Source organism: Melospiza georgiana, chromosome 5 (genome assembly GCF_028018845.1).
Source record: "Melospiza georgiana isolate bMelGeo1 chromosome 5, bMelGeo1.pri, whole genome shotgun sequence".
NCBI classification, from domain to species: domain Eukaryota; kingdom Metazoa; phylum Chordata; class Aves; order Passeriformes; family Passerellidae; genus Melospiza; species Melospiza georgiana.
Window position 1 is genome coordinate 15,460,861 of NC_080434.1, and position 18,644 is coordinate 15,479,504.

Consider the following 18,644-nt stretch of genomic DNA (forward strand, 5'->3'; position numbering starts at 1 on the left):
TCAATTTGCATTGTTTTGGTTCCATACTGAGGAAAGTGCTGAAAGGAAGGAAGAGTGGCTTAACAAACAGAGGCAAAAAGGTGGCAGTATCAGTGGCAGTTACTGCTTGTTCCAGTGCAAGTAAAGCATCTAGCATTGAAAATCCCCCACAAATGCAGATCTTCTGTCCAGAAAATGTGCAATTCGTTTGAGTGAGGGCCCCATCTACACTGGCAATTAGAAATGAAAACTTGGAGTTTTTGATTCAGTTGTCTGGCAGGGACTGGTGCACCATTTAGCTGTGGTCTAGATGTGTATGACTGAAATAGTGGCATCACGTTTTCAGCACGATGCTTTGTAGAGCTGCTGTATTGGTCTTAGTGTCTGGCTTTGTCAAGGCCTGATGGCCTTCAAAACTGCATTCAGATGCATCATCAGGATGAAAGTTGTACAGCCTCTTCCAATAATTTGCTTATCCTGAAAACATAATTTCTGTCTATATTTTGGTGTTGATGGCACTGCTTAAAAGCCCATGGTTTCCATTGCTTGGCTTATTTGGAGGTTTGTATTGTTACAGCAGCACATCATGCTTGCTTTCCCTGTGAAACCACTGCTGGGCTGTTGGGGGCTAAAAACTGCTGGCATGGAGACTGCTGGTTGCTCTAACTATGTGTCTTCCTGGAGGGTGTTAGTGCCCTGCCTCTTTTGCTGACTGGTCAATTCAGCAGGCATAGTTAAACTCTATTTCCCAGAAATGGGAATGGCATGTGCCCCCCTTTCCTCCCTTCAGCTTTTAAGAGATCAAGCTGTGGAATGGAGTTAAAAGTGGGAAGTTACCAGCCTCAGGAGGTTCAGGAGGGCGTTGAAGGTTCCCCAGTAGCTTTGCAGTTTGATGCAGCAGAATGTGTGTTAACTTTCCACTCATTTTTCAACAGTTTGTGTTTATACTTGAATTTTTTTCTAGTGAGAGCAAACTTTTCAGTTGAAGTCACTCTTAGCAACAAGATGCTTTGAAGAAGCTTGCAAAATAAACAGAGGAAAATAATGGCTCTACTGAGTGTGAGTTGCCTTTTTCCTTTTCTTTGCTTGTCTTCCAGAAACAAGAGTGATTGCCTTAAAAGATACTGTTTTCTGCATTGGTTGTCTTTTTGGCAAAAACTTAAGCTATTTTGGGTTTGTGGAGCAACTGAAATGATGTTGACCCAGTTATTTTTCTCCTGATGATTATACTTATATTTTCCTTGAGAAGAAAAACTTTTATGCCATTTTAAAAACAAACTCAAAAGGAGCTAATTTTCCCAAACTTGTAATGTAAGAGAATCACCTTTTTTTTCTGAAGGCAACTGGTACATGGCATTTCTGTCTGCCACTCAGCTTTTGCATGCTGAAAAAAAGGCATAAGGTGTCCATGCTGCCACTGAAATACACAGAGCATGATTTTGTAAAGAAATGCTAGATTTGCCATATTATTGTGGTATGAAGAGCAGATTTTTGTGCCTTAATGTTTTCCTTGTTTCTTCTGCTGTGCTTAGAACTGGACAACAGTCTTCCCAACTTCAGCCAGGAGTCTCTGACTTCCTCCACCTCGTCTGCTGCACCTACTAACTGCTTCTTGCACTTGCTTCTGAACAAGGCTAAAATTTGTCTCTTGTATGGCTGTAATGTTATGAGGGCAGCAAAGGTTTTGTAAATAGTAGATGTGAGTATGAAGTGGAGAAAATCTCAAGGATGGTCTGCGGGAGGTTGGAGCATGGTCAGTTCTCACGGATTGAGAGACTGCAGATGCAAATTGTGGACTGGGGGACAGGCAGAAAGAACTTCGTTAACTAAAATAAACTTAGAGTTGTACAGTCCGGTTTTGTAGCTTGTGAGTACTAGCTGCTTGTAAATTCCTAGCATATTATACTACAGCTGCATGCACAGTAAGGAATTTTATTGCTTTTAGCAACAGAAGGATAGGGAGGATAGTACTGGTGTCTTGTGTCTGGAAGGTAGTATCTGTCACTAGAAGTGGGATTTTTTTCCTGTGTATTTCCTATGCCAGAGTGCAGACAGGCTTGTTTGTTCATTATAAGTGCTAGTCCAGCAGCATTCAGTGTTTGCTCTGATTTGACACAGTTTTGGTTTCCAGAGTTTAGGATTGAAGAATATACAGTTTTCTGCTAGAAGGACATAATGTCCTGTAATGTTTTATAGCAATTTGTATCTTTGATATTGAGGAAAATATGTAGTGCAGGATTTCATTTTCAGATCTTTGTAACTATACAGTCTTCTTGCTTATTTCTGTTAGAAAAGATTACGAAGACATCTCTCTGCTGTTGAGGTAACATGTATGGAGAAAAAAGAATTAGTTGTGGGCATGCACTTTTGAGACTCAGCTTTTTTTAAGTCAAGGATTTGCCTACAGAACGGAAAGATTAGATCTGTGTGTGTGTATTGCAAAAACATTTGCCTGTTTTTTCTAGGCTTTCATATTCTAGTGTTTGTAGAGGTGTGTCATTATTTGAATTGATGCTTGAACCTAATGCCAAAATAGCATTTAGAAATGCAAAATTTACAGAATCACAGAATCAATTCAGTTGGAAAAGACTTCTGAGGTTGAGTCCAACCTTTGACCACACCACCTTGTCAGTCAGACCATGGCACCAAGTGCCATGTCCAGTCTTTCCTTAAACACCTCCTGGTACAGTGACTTCTCCACCTAATTGACTCCAAGCACATAACTGAAAGATTGAACTCTTTGAGTCTCTCATTATGCCTGAAACTAAAACAAATTTTAAAGGTTAAGGTCACAGCAAACCTAATGTGGTGGAGGTTTTAGTTCTATTTTTAAATGTTGGCTCTTTGCTTGTAGGATTACAATTTGTTCTTTTCAAGAAGATCTTTATGTGTGTGGATGGTGTGCTCTCACTAAGTTTATCAGCAAATAAAATGTGCAAAACCAAATATAGCATTGAAATGCTGAAAGGAGAATGAAAGTAAAAGGGAGAAGGGAATCCCATTGATTTCCTGAATGAGCAGGTTGCAGCGGTGTGGGCGGGCAGTGGAGGATGAGCTGGCTGGCCATGGGCTGTGTGGCAGAGCTCCCAGAGGCTGTGCTTACACGTGCTCCGACTCGGTTTCTTCCTTCCCATCCACACAATTGTTTCAGCAGTGGGGGGGCTTTGTCTGAACGCCCTTAGATTGTGGCTGCTGACGGAGCAGGGGACACTGATAACGAGCAACAGATGGCAAGCAGATTTCAGCGGGAGGTCCGGTCCCATTTTGTTCAGTGCTCTCTGGTAAGGAGGTTACATGGTAAGGATGGAAGGAGTGTGTGTTTGAAGAGCTGCTGCTGCAGCTCTGGTTTGAGCTGTTCCAGAGCTATACCATGCTGCTTCTGCTGGCAGAGTTGCACACAGTGTGATGAAATGAAGATCGCCGTGAGTCAGGAAGACAGTAAATTATAACTGTGTGGTTATGACAGCTCAGTAGGAGCACCTATGCATGGAAAAAGCATTACATACTTTTAAGCACAATTGACATGAGATTTTTTTTTACCACTTTAATGAAAGCTTCATCAAATGAGCACGTAAAGCTTGGAGAGGAAAATATTTCTTTTACACAGGAAATAAAACTGCACAAACAAATATGTACTGTAAACAGAGCAAATTTTATTTCAAACGCAGAGCTTTAAGATTGAAAATACAATCTGAAAATATTTTTAGGAAGAGTCTTTTGTATAGACAAGCTTTTCAGTGAAGTGTTTATTAACACACGAAAAATAGCTTTCTGTTTAAAATACACAGAGATCAAATTAGAGGCAAAAGCACCATGGTCAGTGGAGATTATGTGCAGCTGTAGGAATTAACTTCTGCTTGTGTAGTGGATCTTTCTGCATCAAAAAATTAAAACCCCCCTCCTCTAATTTTAGAACATATGCATTTTAGGTGGACAACAGCCTCAGCTTTTCAAGTAGTTCAAAAGTCATGCAGTAAAAGATATTCTGGACTTAAAATATAAAAGATAATACATGAATTCTAATATCATAGCACTGCAGTTATTGTATAATGCTTGTACAATAATCATAACTGTTGAGAGAAATAATTTATGCTTTTGGTGCATACTGGAGATTTATATGTAGATTTTTGTGGGTCAATCTCATTAGTCCAAATAAGCTACTTGAAATACTTACAGGATAAAGAAAATCCTTTCTAAAAACACAGAAAAATTCAGTATTTGGAACCCCCAGAAGCTGAAGAGTTAATGGTGGGGTTGCACTGGATTCAGTGTATTTGCAGATGTTGCTGCAACCAACTGCTGATTTTTCTCCCATCCTGTCAGGGAACCCTGCCAGCCATGATTCATGGAATGATTTTTTTGCGCTGAGTAATCTGTGGTTTTTCTTTTTTCCTCTTCCCTCTCCCTTATTTTTATCCTGAACTAAAGCACTATTCATTTCAGCTAAAGGGAGGAGAAGCTTCCAAAGCATTAATACAAAACATTAAATACACTGTGTTTTGAGTGGAGGAATTGTAACAAATGTTAAACTTGCAGTAATTTTACTTGGTCTTAGGCAGTCTAGTTCAGTGTGGGAAAACAGTTTTAGAACAGAATCAGCTTTTGGTTTTGCTAGTCATATAAGTTTTGCTAGTCTCCTAAGACTTCTGTACTAGTATTGCTAAAGAACATCCAACTTCTGTGCTGATATTATGCCTCCTTTCTCACAGATCGCTCAGAAAGAAATAAACCAGACTGCCGCTCTTCAGGGTAAGAACTGTATTTCTCTATTTATTCTTCCCTTCTCTTTCTTTTTTTTACCCTAATTTTTTCCTTTTATTGGGTGAACTAGGAAATTGGCCAGAAATATAAAAATGTCACTCTTCTATTTCTCTGTTTTGGTAACAGTAATGTAAAATAAAACAAGTTTTGTGTTAAACAAAATAAGTATGTGTTAAAAATAATTGTTTTATATTCTTTATGGGCAAAGTTCTTTTTTCAAGAAATTAATAGGACTTGCTAGATTGTAATTGTGCACACTGCAACTCCAAATGCTTGTTTGTGTATCATGCACAGGGTTGTTTGGTAAAACTGTGGTTTAAAACAAGAAGCCCCTCATGACTTTTACTACTTTGAACTCTTTGTTTCTATAGCAAGGAAAGTAATTCTTGCTTCAAAAATAGCAACACTTTATAATTTATTCCATTGACTCTGATCTCATCATACCCAAGGTTTCACAAGAAACAAATAAAAGTGTTTTAAACAGAGCCCATGCACATACGCACCAACACATTGTGTTTATTTAGAATTTTCATCAGGATTTGTCATGAACTTCTAGGCTATTGATTTGCAAGGCCATATTTTCCCTTAAGCTTCTGAATATTCTGTAGTTCTTCTTATCCTCTTATTTTTAAATAATCTCTTTCTCTATTGCCTTGTTTTCAAACTGTCTTTCAGTTCTCCACTGGGGAATAGGTTTTTGTCCATGTCATGTGGTAGATAGTGGAATTTTAATGAACCAAAGTGATAGAGCAGACCAGCGAACACTGGCTCTCCCATTCCTTTGTAAAAAGTCTTTCCAAAAAATTCCCCTGGTGTCCAGGCTTTTGACATGACCTGACCTTTTCATTTGATTTTTACAGTCTACATTTTTTCCTTTTTGGTACAGTTTTACAGTACAGTGGGCTAGGATTTACAGCTGGAAGAACAGTGTAGCATTTTCTTACAGCACGCTTGATGTGTTGTATCTGTTGTGTGATGTGATGGGGAGGATGATTTTCCCTTCCCTCCCCCATCTGCCTCAGCACTGTAGCTGATTCCAGCAGTGTGTTTAAGTTGCAGGGGGTATTGCGTTTGTCTTAGAATACTTTTATCTGCTTAAAAGCTCAATCACTGCATGTGCTAATTTCCTTTAATACTTCAAAATACTGAACTTTTTTCTTTTATTTTCTAAAAGTGTTGTGGTTACAGTCTAAATGTTAGAACTTTCATTAGATCATGTCATATTACAAAAATGTCAAACAAATCCAAACCATTGTAAAAAGGAAAACTTATTTTATCAAAATGTTTAGTTTAAGGTTGAAATAGCTTCAATCTCTTCCTCTTTCTTCTCCCTAGTTGTTCTCACCAATATCTTTTTGCTGTGGAGTGTGTTTTGCAAGTTTGAATTTGGACCAAAAGCAAAGTAAAACTTCAGATTTTTTTTTCCATGGAATTGGAAAGTCAAATGTGGACCATTTTTTTTTTGGCAATAAAACACTGCCCTAAGTTGCCTGGACTACAGTCTCCAAATTCTCATGTGGAAAACACAGAGTAATTAAGAGTATAATGTAGATGGCTCATAATGTTGAGAGAAATGCAGTTTTCAGTAGTCTTTCATTCCTGTAAGTAGTGTATGTGCTTTCTGATCATATTTATGTATCTTCTACCCCCTTCTCAGTCTCACTGGCCATTGTGTCATGAGCTATGAGGAAGACAAGCCACCATTTGAAGGGTAGTGTTGTTTTGTGCACGTCTCATTACTGTTTCTAGACTGGGACAGGAGCAGCCTGCCTTGCTTAAATGATGTACTCTGCTAATTGATACTGCTGCACTCAGTGGTTCATCTCTCATTATAATTAGAAGCACTATTCTGTGGTGACAAATTGCTGGGTGAGATTCTTATCCCAAGTCTGGCCATGTCATGCCCTGGAAAAGAGCTGCAGCTGCATCAAGGCCAGAGCCCCTTGATAGAAGACCTGAGGGAAAGCTAAATTGTGAAGTATGCACAGCTAAAACTGAAGTGTAAAGCACACTTTTCTTGTAACATAGGCAGCATTTCCAAGCTGTTTGAATGTTACTGGGGACAGTTTTATTCCATTTTATGACGAGCTACTGCACTTTGAACACTGTCCTCTCTGGAAGCAGTTCATGACAAAGGGAAAAGAAAATACAGTGGTTCAGAGGCATCTTGGCTACTTACTCCTTAAACTGCATGTTGAGGGATGCATAGCTTAAACACACAAGATACTATCCCTCTCATGGTCTCAAGTGGAACAAAAATGACACTGCAGGTCTTGAACTCAAGGTCTGGAAACAAGAGGTTCTGCACTAAAATTACTAGGAAGTATTGGATGTGGACATGGGTATACCAGCTGACAAGATGAAGGAATAAGAAGTGAGCCTTAAGAAAGGTAGATAACCTAAGGTCAAATAGCAGACATAGATGTTTCCAAGAGAGATTCAGAGAAGTAGTTTATTGTTTCATACAAAACTCTGATGAGATCTTGCCCAGAAGTCTGTCAAGTCTAAGTATAAATGTGGAACACAGGGATAAGAAGGGACCAAAAGAAGGCCCAGATATCCACCACCAACTCTTCCTCATGTATTGTAATGTTAGGTTGTGGTCTGGAACATGATCATCATAACAAAAAGGTCACATAACAATATTTCTTGTGATTTCAAGGTTCTAAAGTTTGCCCTTTCCAATCTTCTATTCTTATATATGTCTCTGCCTATGCATTTCTAGATGTATTTCAAGCTTGTGCTTGAGTCTTTGTAGTATTAGGAATGAAGAGTTTATATACAGTGAGACAGGATCAGTTTTAAAACATACCTTTGGACATAATTCACTTGCAAAGACAGACATTAAAAACACTGTTCTAGGTAGAACAGTATATAAATGGTCATTCATGTAGTACTTTATTATAGGGTGATGCCATTTAGAAGAATTTTTACAGCAGTATCAGGAACTTTGACAAATATTCTGATTTGGTTATTAGCCTGTCAAATGTTTAGCATGAGAGAAATGCTACAGAAGGAGGGAGCATTCTGAGAGTGATACAGGGATCTAGCATGGCATGGGGAAGAAACCTGGAAAGTGGATAAACCAAAGATAATGATTGAAAGGCAGGGAAATAGCTAACCTTTACAAAATGTGTATTATTACATCCTCTTCTGCCTCTTTTGGTGATTATCAACCATCTGACACTCTGGAGAGTTTAGATAAAGCAAGGAGTAGCAGAACAGGGCCTGTGTATCTATTTCATGTACTGCTCTGCGCTGATTTTTTGTTAAATATAGCACATTAGTAAGATCAAAACAAATGTTCACTCAAACCAGATAATACCTATTGCTATGTTAATTTTAATCAAGAGACATTTAGTCTCATGACCTAATAGCCACCCTTCAATTGTTACATTTCAGACAGTATGAAAATATGTCTCTACTGGTAACAGTGGTCTGTAATTATAATTCTTGATTTTACTGTCAGGCCATGCCTTTACTGTTGTCTCTGATAGCTTCAGGTCATGCACAGCTGTAACACAAGTCAATTAGGTCAAAAGAAGTAGGTCTTTATTCCTCTAAATGTTTTCAAACTGAAAATATGATAGTAATAGAAAAGAAGATTTCAGGCATCTACATATTTGCAGTTAATCCCTGAAGGTGAGTAAAGCTTGTAGAAGGAACTGGAATTTTTTTCTTCTTCTTTTGGTTAAGGATTGTTGATCAAGAAAACCTGAGACACGGTCCTATAATTTGGTATAATTCTTTGTAGTTGCCTTGACCTTGGAGATGAGCAGGTGAAGGTAGCTAACAGCTGCAGCAACTTATCGAGAGATTTAGTAGGGTATCAATCACTTGACTTCAAGTCAGAAATATCAGTGTCTTCTGTGAAAAATGGGAAGGGGGATAAAAATTTGTTCATTTCTAGAAACAGATCCTAGGTTTTACTGCATATAGTCTGCCTGGTGACTGTAATATGTTTAAGTTCTTTTACAGCTGGTTGCCTTCATTCGATTGCAGTAAATTGAGCTTTTTTATTTAAAATGCATCAAGTCAACAATACAAATAGAAAAAAGTCGTCTTTTGTTCCTTTATAAACAAGCACTTGTAGTGGCTGATCAAAGGGGCTACTGATCCTTTAGTGAAGCTCTGGTAAATCAAGTGATCGTTTTAATGAATGGTATTTTGTATCTGACTTTGGTTTTAATTGTTTGGGGTTTTTTTTAATGTAGCAGAATTCCATTAGTGAAAGCTTCTCTGCATTTCTATTTCCTCTGCTACATAATGTTGATTTTAATCTCTGTGTTTAAGAGTTACTACAGTAACAGTCAGACTATCTCTTAAGAGTGTGTTTTCCCAGATCATCTGTGAAACCTGAAAAGACACCTTTTAATGAGGATCTTAAGCATTTAACAGAGCATGAAGGAAATCCTAAGGCACTGGCTTGAGAATGTGGTGGAACCGTCCCCTCTTTATAATTAAAATGAGGTGGTTTTGCAAATCAGTATGCTTTTGAGGCCTTGAGAAAACAGTAACAGGTTTTTCTATGTTGTAACCATTACAGTCAGTCATTTAATAGTTTCACCAGATCATAGAATAACCTGAGTTGGAAATTACCCACAAGGGTCATTGAAATCTAACTCCTGGCCCTGGACAGAACCATCCCCAAGAGTCACACCATGGGCCTGAGAGCATTGTCCAAAAGCTTCTTGAGCTCTGTCAGGCTTGGTGCTGTGGCCACTTCCCTGGGGAGCTGTTTCAGTGCCCAAACACCCTCTGGGTGAAGAACCTTTTCCTGATATTGACCCCAAACTGCCCCTGACAGCTTCAGGCCATTCCCTCAGGTCCTGTCACTGTCACCACATTGAAGAGGTCAGTGCCTGCCCCTGCTCTTCCCATCACCAGGCAGTTGTAACTGCACTGAGGTCTCCCCTCAGTTTTCTCTGCTCCAGGCTGAGCAGCCCCAGTACCTCAGCCACTCCTCACACAGCTTCCCCTCAAGCCCTTTGCCATCCTTGTTGCCCTCTGGACACTCTCCAACAGCTCAGGGTCTGTCTGATGTTGTGGCACCCAGAGCTGCCCCCAGCCCTGGAGGTGAGGCTGCCCCAGCTCAGAGCAGGGCAGGACAATCCCCTCCCTTGCCCGGCTGTGCCTGCTGCCCCCCAGGACAGGGCTGGCCCTCCTGGCTGCCAGGGCTCAGTGACTCACATCCAGTGCCATGGACCAGCACCCCCAGCTCCCTTTCTGCAGCGCTGCTCCAGCCTCTCATTCCCCAGTCTGTATGTACATTCAGGGTTGCCCTATCTGAGGTATAGAGTCTGGCATTTGTCTTTGTTAAACTTTATATTGTTGATGAATGCCCTGTCTTAGTCAAAGGGGCAGTGTGGAGAGACTTCTGCTGCTTCTGTACTGAGAAATCACAGAATGGAGGGAAGGTCATGCAGGTCACGTAATCAAGCATGGTGCTCATAGTGGGAAGATGCTGATGCTAGGTCAGGCCCATGATGTTTTTTTATAGCCAAGATGTGAAAATCTCCCAGAAATGAGAGATTGAGCCTACTTACTTTCAGCCCACTCTAAGGCTGCTTGTCTGTCATTTACTAACTTTATTTCCAAATTATTGTGCTGTGGGAAACACTACCAAAAGAAACAGTCTAAAATCTGGACTGCTTCATATCCAGGAGGACTGAATTCATTCACACAAACATCCTGAAGTACAGTTTTTCATCACTGTTCTTTAAAACCCTTGTGTTGTCTACTAGCAACGTGTGAACAGCCTTGTCAGTGCTTCTGTTTTACACAGGAAAATTTCAGGCTTTTGCCCATCCAGCCAGTGTAACAGACTGTAACACACATCTGAAGTTTGAGACTTTGCTGGCACTCCGTCTGAATGGGAAGGATTGTGTGTGGAAGAAAGAATGAATGTTGGGGTATGTTTTACAGTGATATTCTTATTCATTACATTTAGCTTTTGCAGTTTTTAAGGCCAGAGACCATCAAGTTCCTCTTGCTCGAAGCATGCTTTTAGGCTGTGGAAATAGAAGTGTCCTGCTTTTGTACCCTCCCAGTAGGTCAGAAGTCAGGGTAGTTCTAAAAAGTATGTAGTCTCCTTTCCAAATCCTTGGGGTGCAGTTTCACAATTGCCCTGAGCTGAGCTAAGCCTGTGTTGCTCCAAGAAGGAAAGGTCTCGTTCTCTCCTTTGGGCTGCTGTCAGTGCTCATGTGGTTGGTTGGATCACAAGGCTGGTCTCCAGGAAAAAAATTAGCTGTGTCTCCACTTCACAGATGAAGCAGGTTCAGCACAGGGGGGCAGAGTGATTTCTTGCAAGTTCCACAATCAGTCAATGGCAGAACTGGAAACAGGGGCTCTGAGTTATGACTTTTCTTGTTATCTTAAAAGTAGGCTCATGTGACTCCTTTATTTTCAGTCTAAGAGATAAATTTTGGACTTACTCACTCAGTGCAATCCCACAGGTTAAATATAGATTTAAACTGGTGCAGTTTGAGATTGGAATCTACTTATGTGTCTTTCTTTTGTTTATCACATGTTTCTCATCAGCACGGGCTTTCACCTTGGAGCTGTTGTTTCTGGGAGTAGAATAAGCTGGAGCAATTTTTGTGCAGCTTGTTTCTTTGGTAGCTTCTTTGCCACAATAAATCATCATGCTTAATTTTTAATTTGCGATGTTAATTTTTACTCTGCTCAGTTTATACTTCTCTGTAAATGAGGAAAAAAAGAATCACAGGTAGAGCTGAGGAACAAATGACAGATGGGTTCAGCATAGTTTTTGGCAGTTAGGGATCACAAGAGTATCTAGAGCCTATTCCTGGGGGTGTTTGTTTTAATGTTGGCCATTTGTCACTGTTGTGTTGGGGATTTTTGCCTATTCATCTCACAGATAGCAGTAAAGAGTTATTGTGAAGGGTGTATCCTAGCCAGCCTCCTAGATCTCTTATTCCTAAACAGAGAAGAGGGATTTGTTTTAATAAAAAGAGTGCTCTGTTCCTGGTTTCTGCAAAGGGAATTCTGAAGGACTGTTTGCTCTGGTGCCCTGAACAACTCTTTCCGTTGTCTGGGCTGCTCTCCAGTGCTTATTCTAATTCATAATGGAAAATAACGCTGCAAATGAGATGGTTGTTGAAAGAATAAAGAGAAAAAGGCTCACCCTCTGTCTTCGCTGAAAGAATTTCCCCGCTTCTTTGGGCATCTTGTGTACATGAGCAAGTTTCACCATCCCATCATCTTTCAGAACAGACTTCTATAGAAAGTACTGAGGACCATCCAGACACATGGCCACACTCCTTGTGCATTAGGAGAGTTATTTGGGGCATGAACAACCATGATAGACATTAGTTCTAAGAAAGGTGACTTCAGGAAGGACACAATTGCCCATTTTTTTAAGCCAAGTTAATCAGTCATGGTTATAATTTTCCTTCTTTATAATTTTGTTTCTCCCCAAGACATTTCAATGATGAACAGCAGATGAAGTTTGTGATAGCTGGGAAGGAAGGCTGGGAGAGAATTCTTTCCAAAGGTATTTATAATGTTCTTAAAGAAAACAGAAAAGGAGGAGGAGCTGCTAAGAGAAGCCTATAGGATATGTGTCAGGGCTGAGGAGGCAGACTCAGCAGGTTGTAAACTTGCAATGCAGAAGTAGTAATCATGAGGTTGTCTCTGAAAGAATTTCATGTTGATATTTTAAGAGTGTTGGAGCTTTTGTTTATTTCCCTAAGGATTTGTGTAGGTTTCTGTCTAGGCTCAGTATCTACATTTTCTTTTGCCTCTGGAATTTGAGTGGGAGAGCTCTGTTTGCAGTTATATTGTATTTGTTTCTATGGCCTCTTACTCTGATGTGCACAAAAGAGAAGAGATTGTTATTTCATTCTTTTTTATTTTGCTCTCTTAATGTACCACTCACCTACTTTGTAATTTCATTGTAAGTTATTTCTTTGGTGTCTTTGTTCTTTATTCTAGTATAGGGAATCAGTTACCTCAAGTACCAGCGTCTGATTTGGCAGGTTGAACATTGAAATGATTGATCAAGTACTCTTTTAACGCCTGTAACAGTTGCATTCTTACTACATCATGGGGGTAAAGTATTCCTAGTGAGGCCTGTCACATTGATAATTTCTTCCTCTTAAATGTATTTTAGTATAATGTACGGTATAATGTGCAGTTTGCACAGTTGTACTTTTGACTCTGATTCTGTCCTTTGTGAGAGATTGCATTTCTGATTTTTCTAAAAATTTTCTCTGTTCAAAAATGGTATTTTGTTCAGTGCAAGCATCACCCTTTGAATTTAAGCCATGTTTGCATACTGCATTTGTCCTAATTTTGGCCATCTGTGATAAATCACAGGCTCAACTGAGCTAGTATTAGTCTCTAGTATAGACAAGGATGAGCTGCTTTTTCATCTGTTCCAGCTGCTTCAGCTTCAAGAGAACTAAGATCCAGTGATACAAAACGTCATGTTGCCTGTTCCCTTGGAGGCTTACAACTAAGGCAGGTCACCAGCAGGTCTCATGCCCCAGGAGGGTCCCCTAGTGCTGAGGACTAAAATTAGACCATGCAACCCTAAATATGGAAAGTATTTGTAGAAGTATGGTCTTTATAAGTATGCATAGCTGCATCCTAATCTTGGGAGCATTGTTGTTACAAGAGGCTTGTCATCTGACTACTGTGGACACTGCCATCTCCTTGAGGCAAAGGTTGACTTCTAATTAAAGAGGAGGTCCAAATCTAATCAGGGTGTTCCAACCACAAGCAGTAATTACTGTGTTAAATCTCTCTTTTGATCTATAGCATAATAATTTAGTTGAAGCAAAAGAAGTACCTCAGTGATATCACGTTTTTATTAGACAATACTTTTGCTTGGAATAAATGCTTAGTAAAAAGAAACAGCTTTGGTTTTACTATTATAATTCTTCTCTTTCATGTCATTGGACTTCTGCCTCTCCATCCCCTCACACACCAGTATCCAGGATCTAGTATTAGAATCTGTAAGAAGGTTGGAGAAGTGAGAGGACTAGAGGAAATAGCCTTAAGCTGAGACATGGCAGTTTGAGATTAGATATTATTTTAAAAAAATTCACTGTTATGGTAGTCAGGAATTGGAATAGGTTGCTCAGGGAGGTAGTGGAGTCACCATCCCTGGAGGTGGTCAAGAGACATCTGGATCTGGTGCTGGATGGTACAATTTAATGGTTTAGTGGTTCAGGGGTTACAGTGGTAGTGCCTGGTTGACAGTTGAACTTGATGATCCTAAAAGTCCCTTCCAACCTTGATGTTTTTATGATTCCATGAATACAGCATAGTTCAAACAATCCTGATACCATTTTGTGATTGGACCAGGTCAGGAAGTTTCACAGTTTCTTTGGACAACTGTTTTTAAAACCACTGTATTGTTTTATTGCCTTTTTTCCATGGCCTCCTCTATAATAGTAGGTCAATGAATAGCTAAAAGTATGTAGTGCTCCTGACAGGTGAAGGTAGGAAGAAAGAGAAGAATATGATGGAACAAGTACATTAATGACAGCTGCAGGAGAGGCTTTCTCACCACACCTTACTGGTGTATAGGACAAAAGATTATTTGCTTTACTAGTCAATCTGTCTTCTTCCCTCTAAGGTTGTTGACAAGTAAATGAGTTCTGTTAAATGAACTTTTTACAGTGTGAACTGACTAGAAATGTTTTCTGTTACACCATTTATTTTTTTTCACCAAAGATGGATCTGAAATGACAACACAGTTCTGTGGTGCAACTTGAAGCCAATTCTTCTTGTTCTTTTCCTTGTTATTTGGCAGAAGAGACAGACCCTCACCTTGATATAACCTATTTTCCTGTGGTTTTAGGGAGCAATAAGGTTTCGCATGAGCCTCTTTTCTCCAGGATAAACATCCCCAACTCCCTCAGCTGCTTGTCACAAGGTTTGTGCTCCAGTGCTTCAAGATTTGTTCACCAGTTTTGTTGCCCTTCTTTGGACACTCTCAGCACCTCAGTGTCCATCTTGTAGTGAGGAGCCCAAAACTAAATACAGAATTCAAGGTATGGCCTCACTAGGGCCAAGTACATAGCAGCAATCACTGTGTTAGTCCTGCTGGCCACACTGTTTCTGAGACAGGCCTGGAGGGCCACCTGGATGTATGCTGGCTCATGAACAAACACTATCAACCAGCATCCCCAGCTCCTTTTCCACCAGGCAGTTTTCCAGGCATTCTTCCCTCAGCCTGTAGCAATGCCTGGGGTTGTTGTGACCCAGGTGAAGGACCGTGCTCAGGGAGGGTAATGCTAGAGCACATGGCAGCGATTGTGTCCAGATGGTTCTTGAGAATCTCCAGTGAGAGAGAATCCAGAACCTCTCTGGGCAATTTGGCACAGTCACCTGCACAGTAAAAAAGTCCTTTCCTGTGTTTGGTGGAACTTCCTGTGCATCAGTTTCTGTCCCTTCCCTCTTGTCCTGTTGCTTGGCACCACTGAGCAGAGTTTGGCTCCATCCTTTTGTCACCCTCCCTGCACATACTGAGACATTGATGAGGTTCCCTCTCAGTTTTCTCAAGGCTGAAGAAACTCAACTCAGCTTGTTATTTTAAGGGAGATGCTCCAGTCTTATCATCATCTTTGTTGCCCTCCTCTGGACCTGCTCCAGGAGCTCCATGTCTCTCCTGCGGTGAGGAGCCCAGAACTGGACACAGCACTCCAGATGTGCCTCACCAGGGCTGAGCAGAGGGGCAGGATCACCCCCCTTGCTCTGCTGTTACTGCTCTCTGAGAGAAGTGGTACTTAGTATTTATTAGCCGACAGTAGGTTTTCATTAGGGTTTTTTTTAATTCATTCACACTTTTAGCACCTACAGTGTGTTGTGGCAAGCAGTGCCAAAGCTTAACCTCACATTGCATGTTGAAAAGTCGCTTTGGCTCTTTTGAGCTTGGTGTCTGCTAGTTTTTTATAATACCTTCTATGTTCTGTACAGCAAGAGACTGAGCTGTCATTCCCTATAGCTTTGCTGCTTCTTGAGAAAGTTAAAATCGTGTTGTTCTGCTTTTAAATAGATCATGTCAATCAATTAGGTAGTCTTAAGGAAAAGGTCACTATTACTTTTGGAGGCCCAGAGGCATTTTAGCAATAGGCAAGAAGGCTGACTGATATAAGAAAAAGGACAGGAATGATTTACTGCCTTTGGAATTAAGGACATCACTGAGAGTGGAGATTGGAGAAATTACCTGCTTATGTTATCTGAATTCAGGGCCTTTAAGTTGAAATGGAGATTGAAAAAAAGCAATACTTATTTTCTACACCTGTCCCTGTAAAAACTATGGATCAAGGGTTAGAGGTCAGAGATGAAGAGGTAGTTATAAAAGAAGGGTAACCCCACTGGTCCCTGGTTTTTCTGGGGTTTTTTTATTTGCTGGGGTAAGCTGATACTTGTGGCTCTTTTTAATTTCCTCTGTCTAATTCACCTGATGACATGTGGCACATTGATTGAAGTGCATGGAGGAGCACGTGATAGAGCTATGTGTTTGGGGGATACTTACAGGTGAGGGAAGGGCATTGATATCTGTGGCTGTGAAATGTTTTGGGGAGGTATTTCTTATGGCTGTTGCGCTGACAAGGTCCGGTTCAATCTGTTCTACAAGGTGTTTGTTTTTGAAGCTAAATTTAGTTGGGTGGCAAAAAATGATAGTGATTATTTCTTCCAAGTTGTAATCATCCATTAGAGACTGCAGTATTTACTGTCTTGCCATATAATTTGAGGTCCATGATGTTGTAAGACAGCCAGGATATATGATTGAGGGTGGAGGGAGTTCCTTTTGTCTTGTAGTATGTTTGCATGGTGACTTGCTCAAAGATGAGATCTCTGGAGAAATGTCCCCGGAGGTTAAAAGCCTTCTCTCGGTTGTTGAGGTAGGTATTTTGTTCTTACAGCAAATTCAGTGCTGTTCCCACCTATCAGGATTTTGCAGTGGGATAAATGCAGGTTTTGTAGGCATCAGAATGACTGTAAAAATTTCTTTGGCTCTGTGGATCGATGCTTCTCTATCACTCTTGGAAAATAATTTGAGTATGTATAAACTTGAATTCTTTTCCCCAGCCTGGGCTAGTGAAGGTGTTAACTTTACCTACACACTATACCTTACCAACCGCCTTGTAGAATCAAAATTAAAAGACTTGAAAAATAATCTTTGATGCATATGTTTTTGTAGTTGACCTTAAATTCAGAGTTGCTGGATCATTGCGAATGTATAAAAAGGACTGAATTTTAAGGTCATGTTTAGACTCAGAGGTAAACATTGCATTCCTACAGATATGTGAATGTATGGTTTGTTGTTGTGTAGTGCAAATTTCTGGTGAATCATTTTCTGTGTTTTGTAACCAAAAGCTTTATGAATATCTGTGTCATAGAAGAAAAGGAAGCATTTCAAGAAGGGCAGGGGCAAAGTGTTCATGAAAATATGCCATCTGTCTGACTGAGCTGCATGCAGGGTACCTTCTCAAAAGACAGGTCCAATGAAGGATGTGGCTTTGAGATTTTATTTGACAATTGCTGTGCACTGTGCATTCTGTAAGGGCCAGTGTTACAAGTTCATGGATCTCACATACTGTAGGGTGTAACTGGGTGAGTCAGCAGTACATTGCAACAAGATGTGATCATGCATGAAAATTGTTTTACTTTTGTGAGATTTTAATGTAAGAGGGTTGAAAATTAGTATTTCTGCTGCTTGTTAAATTATTTGTTTATAAGTACAAATGGCCTATTTGAAACCAGTATGTTTCTTTATATGGATGACCTTGTAGTATTTTTAAACACATCTTTTGGCTGTTGGTTCACATTTACGTTGTACAAGGGGTTTTGGTTTCTTTGTTTCTCATTTTTAAGCACTCAGTTAGAGCCTTACTTTGTTTAGTACATATGTTTTAATATTTCTGTCATGTAGGCTGTCCTTCACAACAAATGCCTTTACTGCCAACACACATCTATAATTAAAACAATGAGGAAATTCCCTTGGTTTCCTCACTCAGCTAAAGGTTAAACTCCAGCAAATTTCATGCTGCTTGTTTGACTCGACTGGCCTATAAGGAAGTTGAATTAGGCTGAAGGAGCACAGAAATCAATCCTATGGCATGGGACTTATCAAGGAACTTGGTATTGGCAGTTGTTGTACTTTGAAATTCTCAAAGGCGTTCAATTTTTTGGCACTGAGGTCATAGCAGTGCTGAACGCTTCTCGTAATCCCAGTTCTGTGGGTTAGGTTGAACTTTACATTTTAGATCCCAAACATCTGTCTTTTGTATTGCAGTGCTGGAATCATGATGCTAATGTTTGACTAGGCAAGATCCAGACACTATTTCAATGCTGAGTGTAGAACCTATTTAGTAGTGTTTCTGGGAAGTGAGACTCAATGATTCACCTGTCGGAGGCCTCAGTTGCCTCAAGATTCCCCAGGAACTCCTTCCTTATTACTCTAGTTTCTTCTCAAAGGATGCACAGCAATTGAAGCAAGTGGGTGTGTCTTTTACAGATTTTTGCACGGGAAACAAACATACGTAGGCAAAATCAACCTGTACCTTGTTGCCTTGGTCTGATTACTGCTGTGATGTCTTTGAAGTCTGTATACTTGCAGGCACCTGAGCTTTCACCACTGGATTCCTCACCTCCAGTACATGCATCATCTGGGTCTTGCTGAGTTCTTATCCTTGCAGTCAACATCCTTTTGTTCTTGCTTGTTCTTCTCTGGAGCAATGTTCTTTTGTGTTTCTATTCTGAAGCTTCTCTGTTTTCAAAAGTCCAGCTGAAATATACACATCTTTTAATTTCTTTGGGTGATTTCCCCACCCATTCCCTATTGTTTCTATTGTTTTTGCTTTGCTTATCTGCAGATAAGTGATTTAGTAGGGATTTAAGATACTTACTGCTATAAAAATAGT

The 18,644-nt window shown here is 40.0% G+C and overlaps 1 protein-coding gene across 3 annotated transcripts in view; it reads left to right on the forward strand.

The window, feature by feature from the left end:
- The window catches only part of SH3D19 (SH3 domain containing 19), an 81,729-nt gene that overhangs the window by 13,305 nt on the left and 49,780 nt on the right, over positions 1 to 18,644 (forward strand). For all 3 annotated transcript variants that reach the window (XM_058023842.1, XM_058023843.1, XM_058023844.1), the window contains one exon: positions 4,689 to 4,728. In XM_058023842.1, coding sequence (XP_057879825.1) covers positions 4,689 to 4,728 — 40 coding nt within the window. Of the gene's footprint in view, positions 1 to 4,688; positions 4,729 to 18,644 lie in introns of those variants that run through there.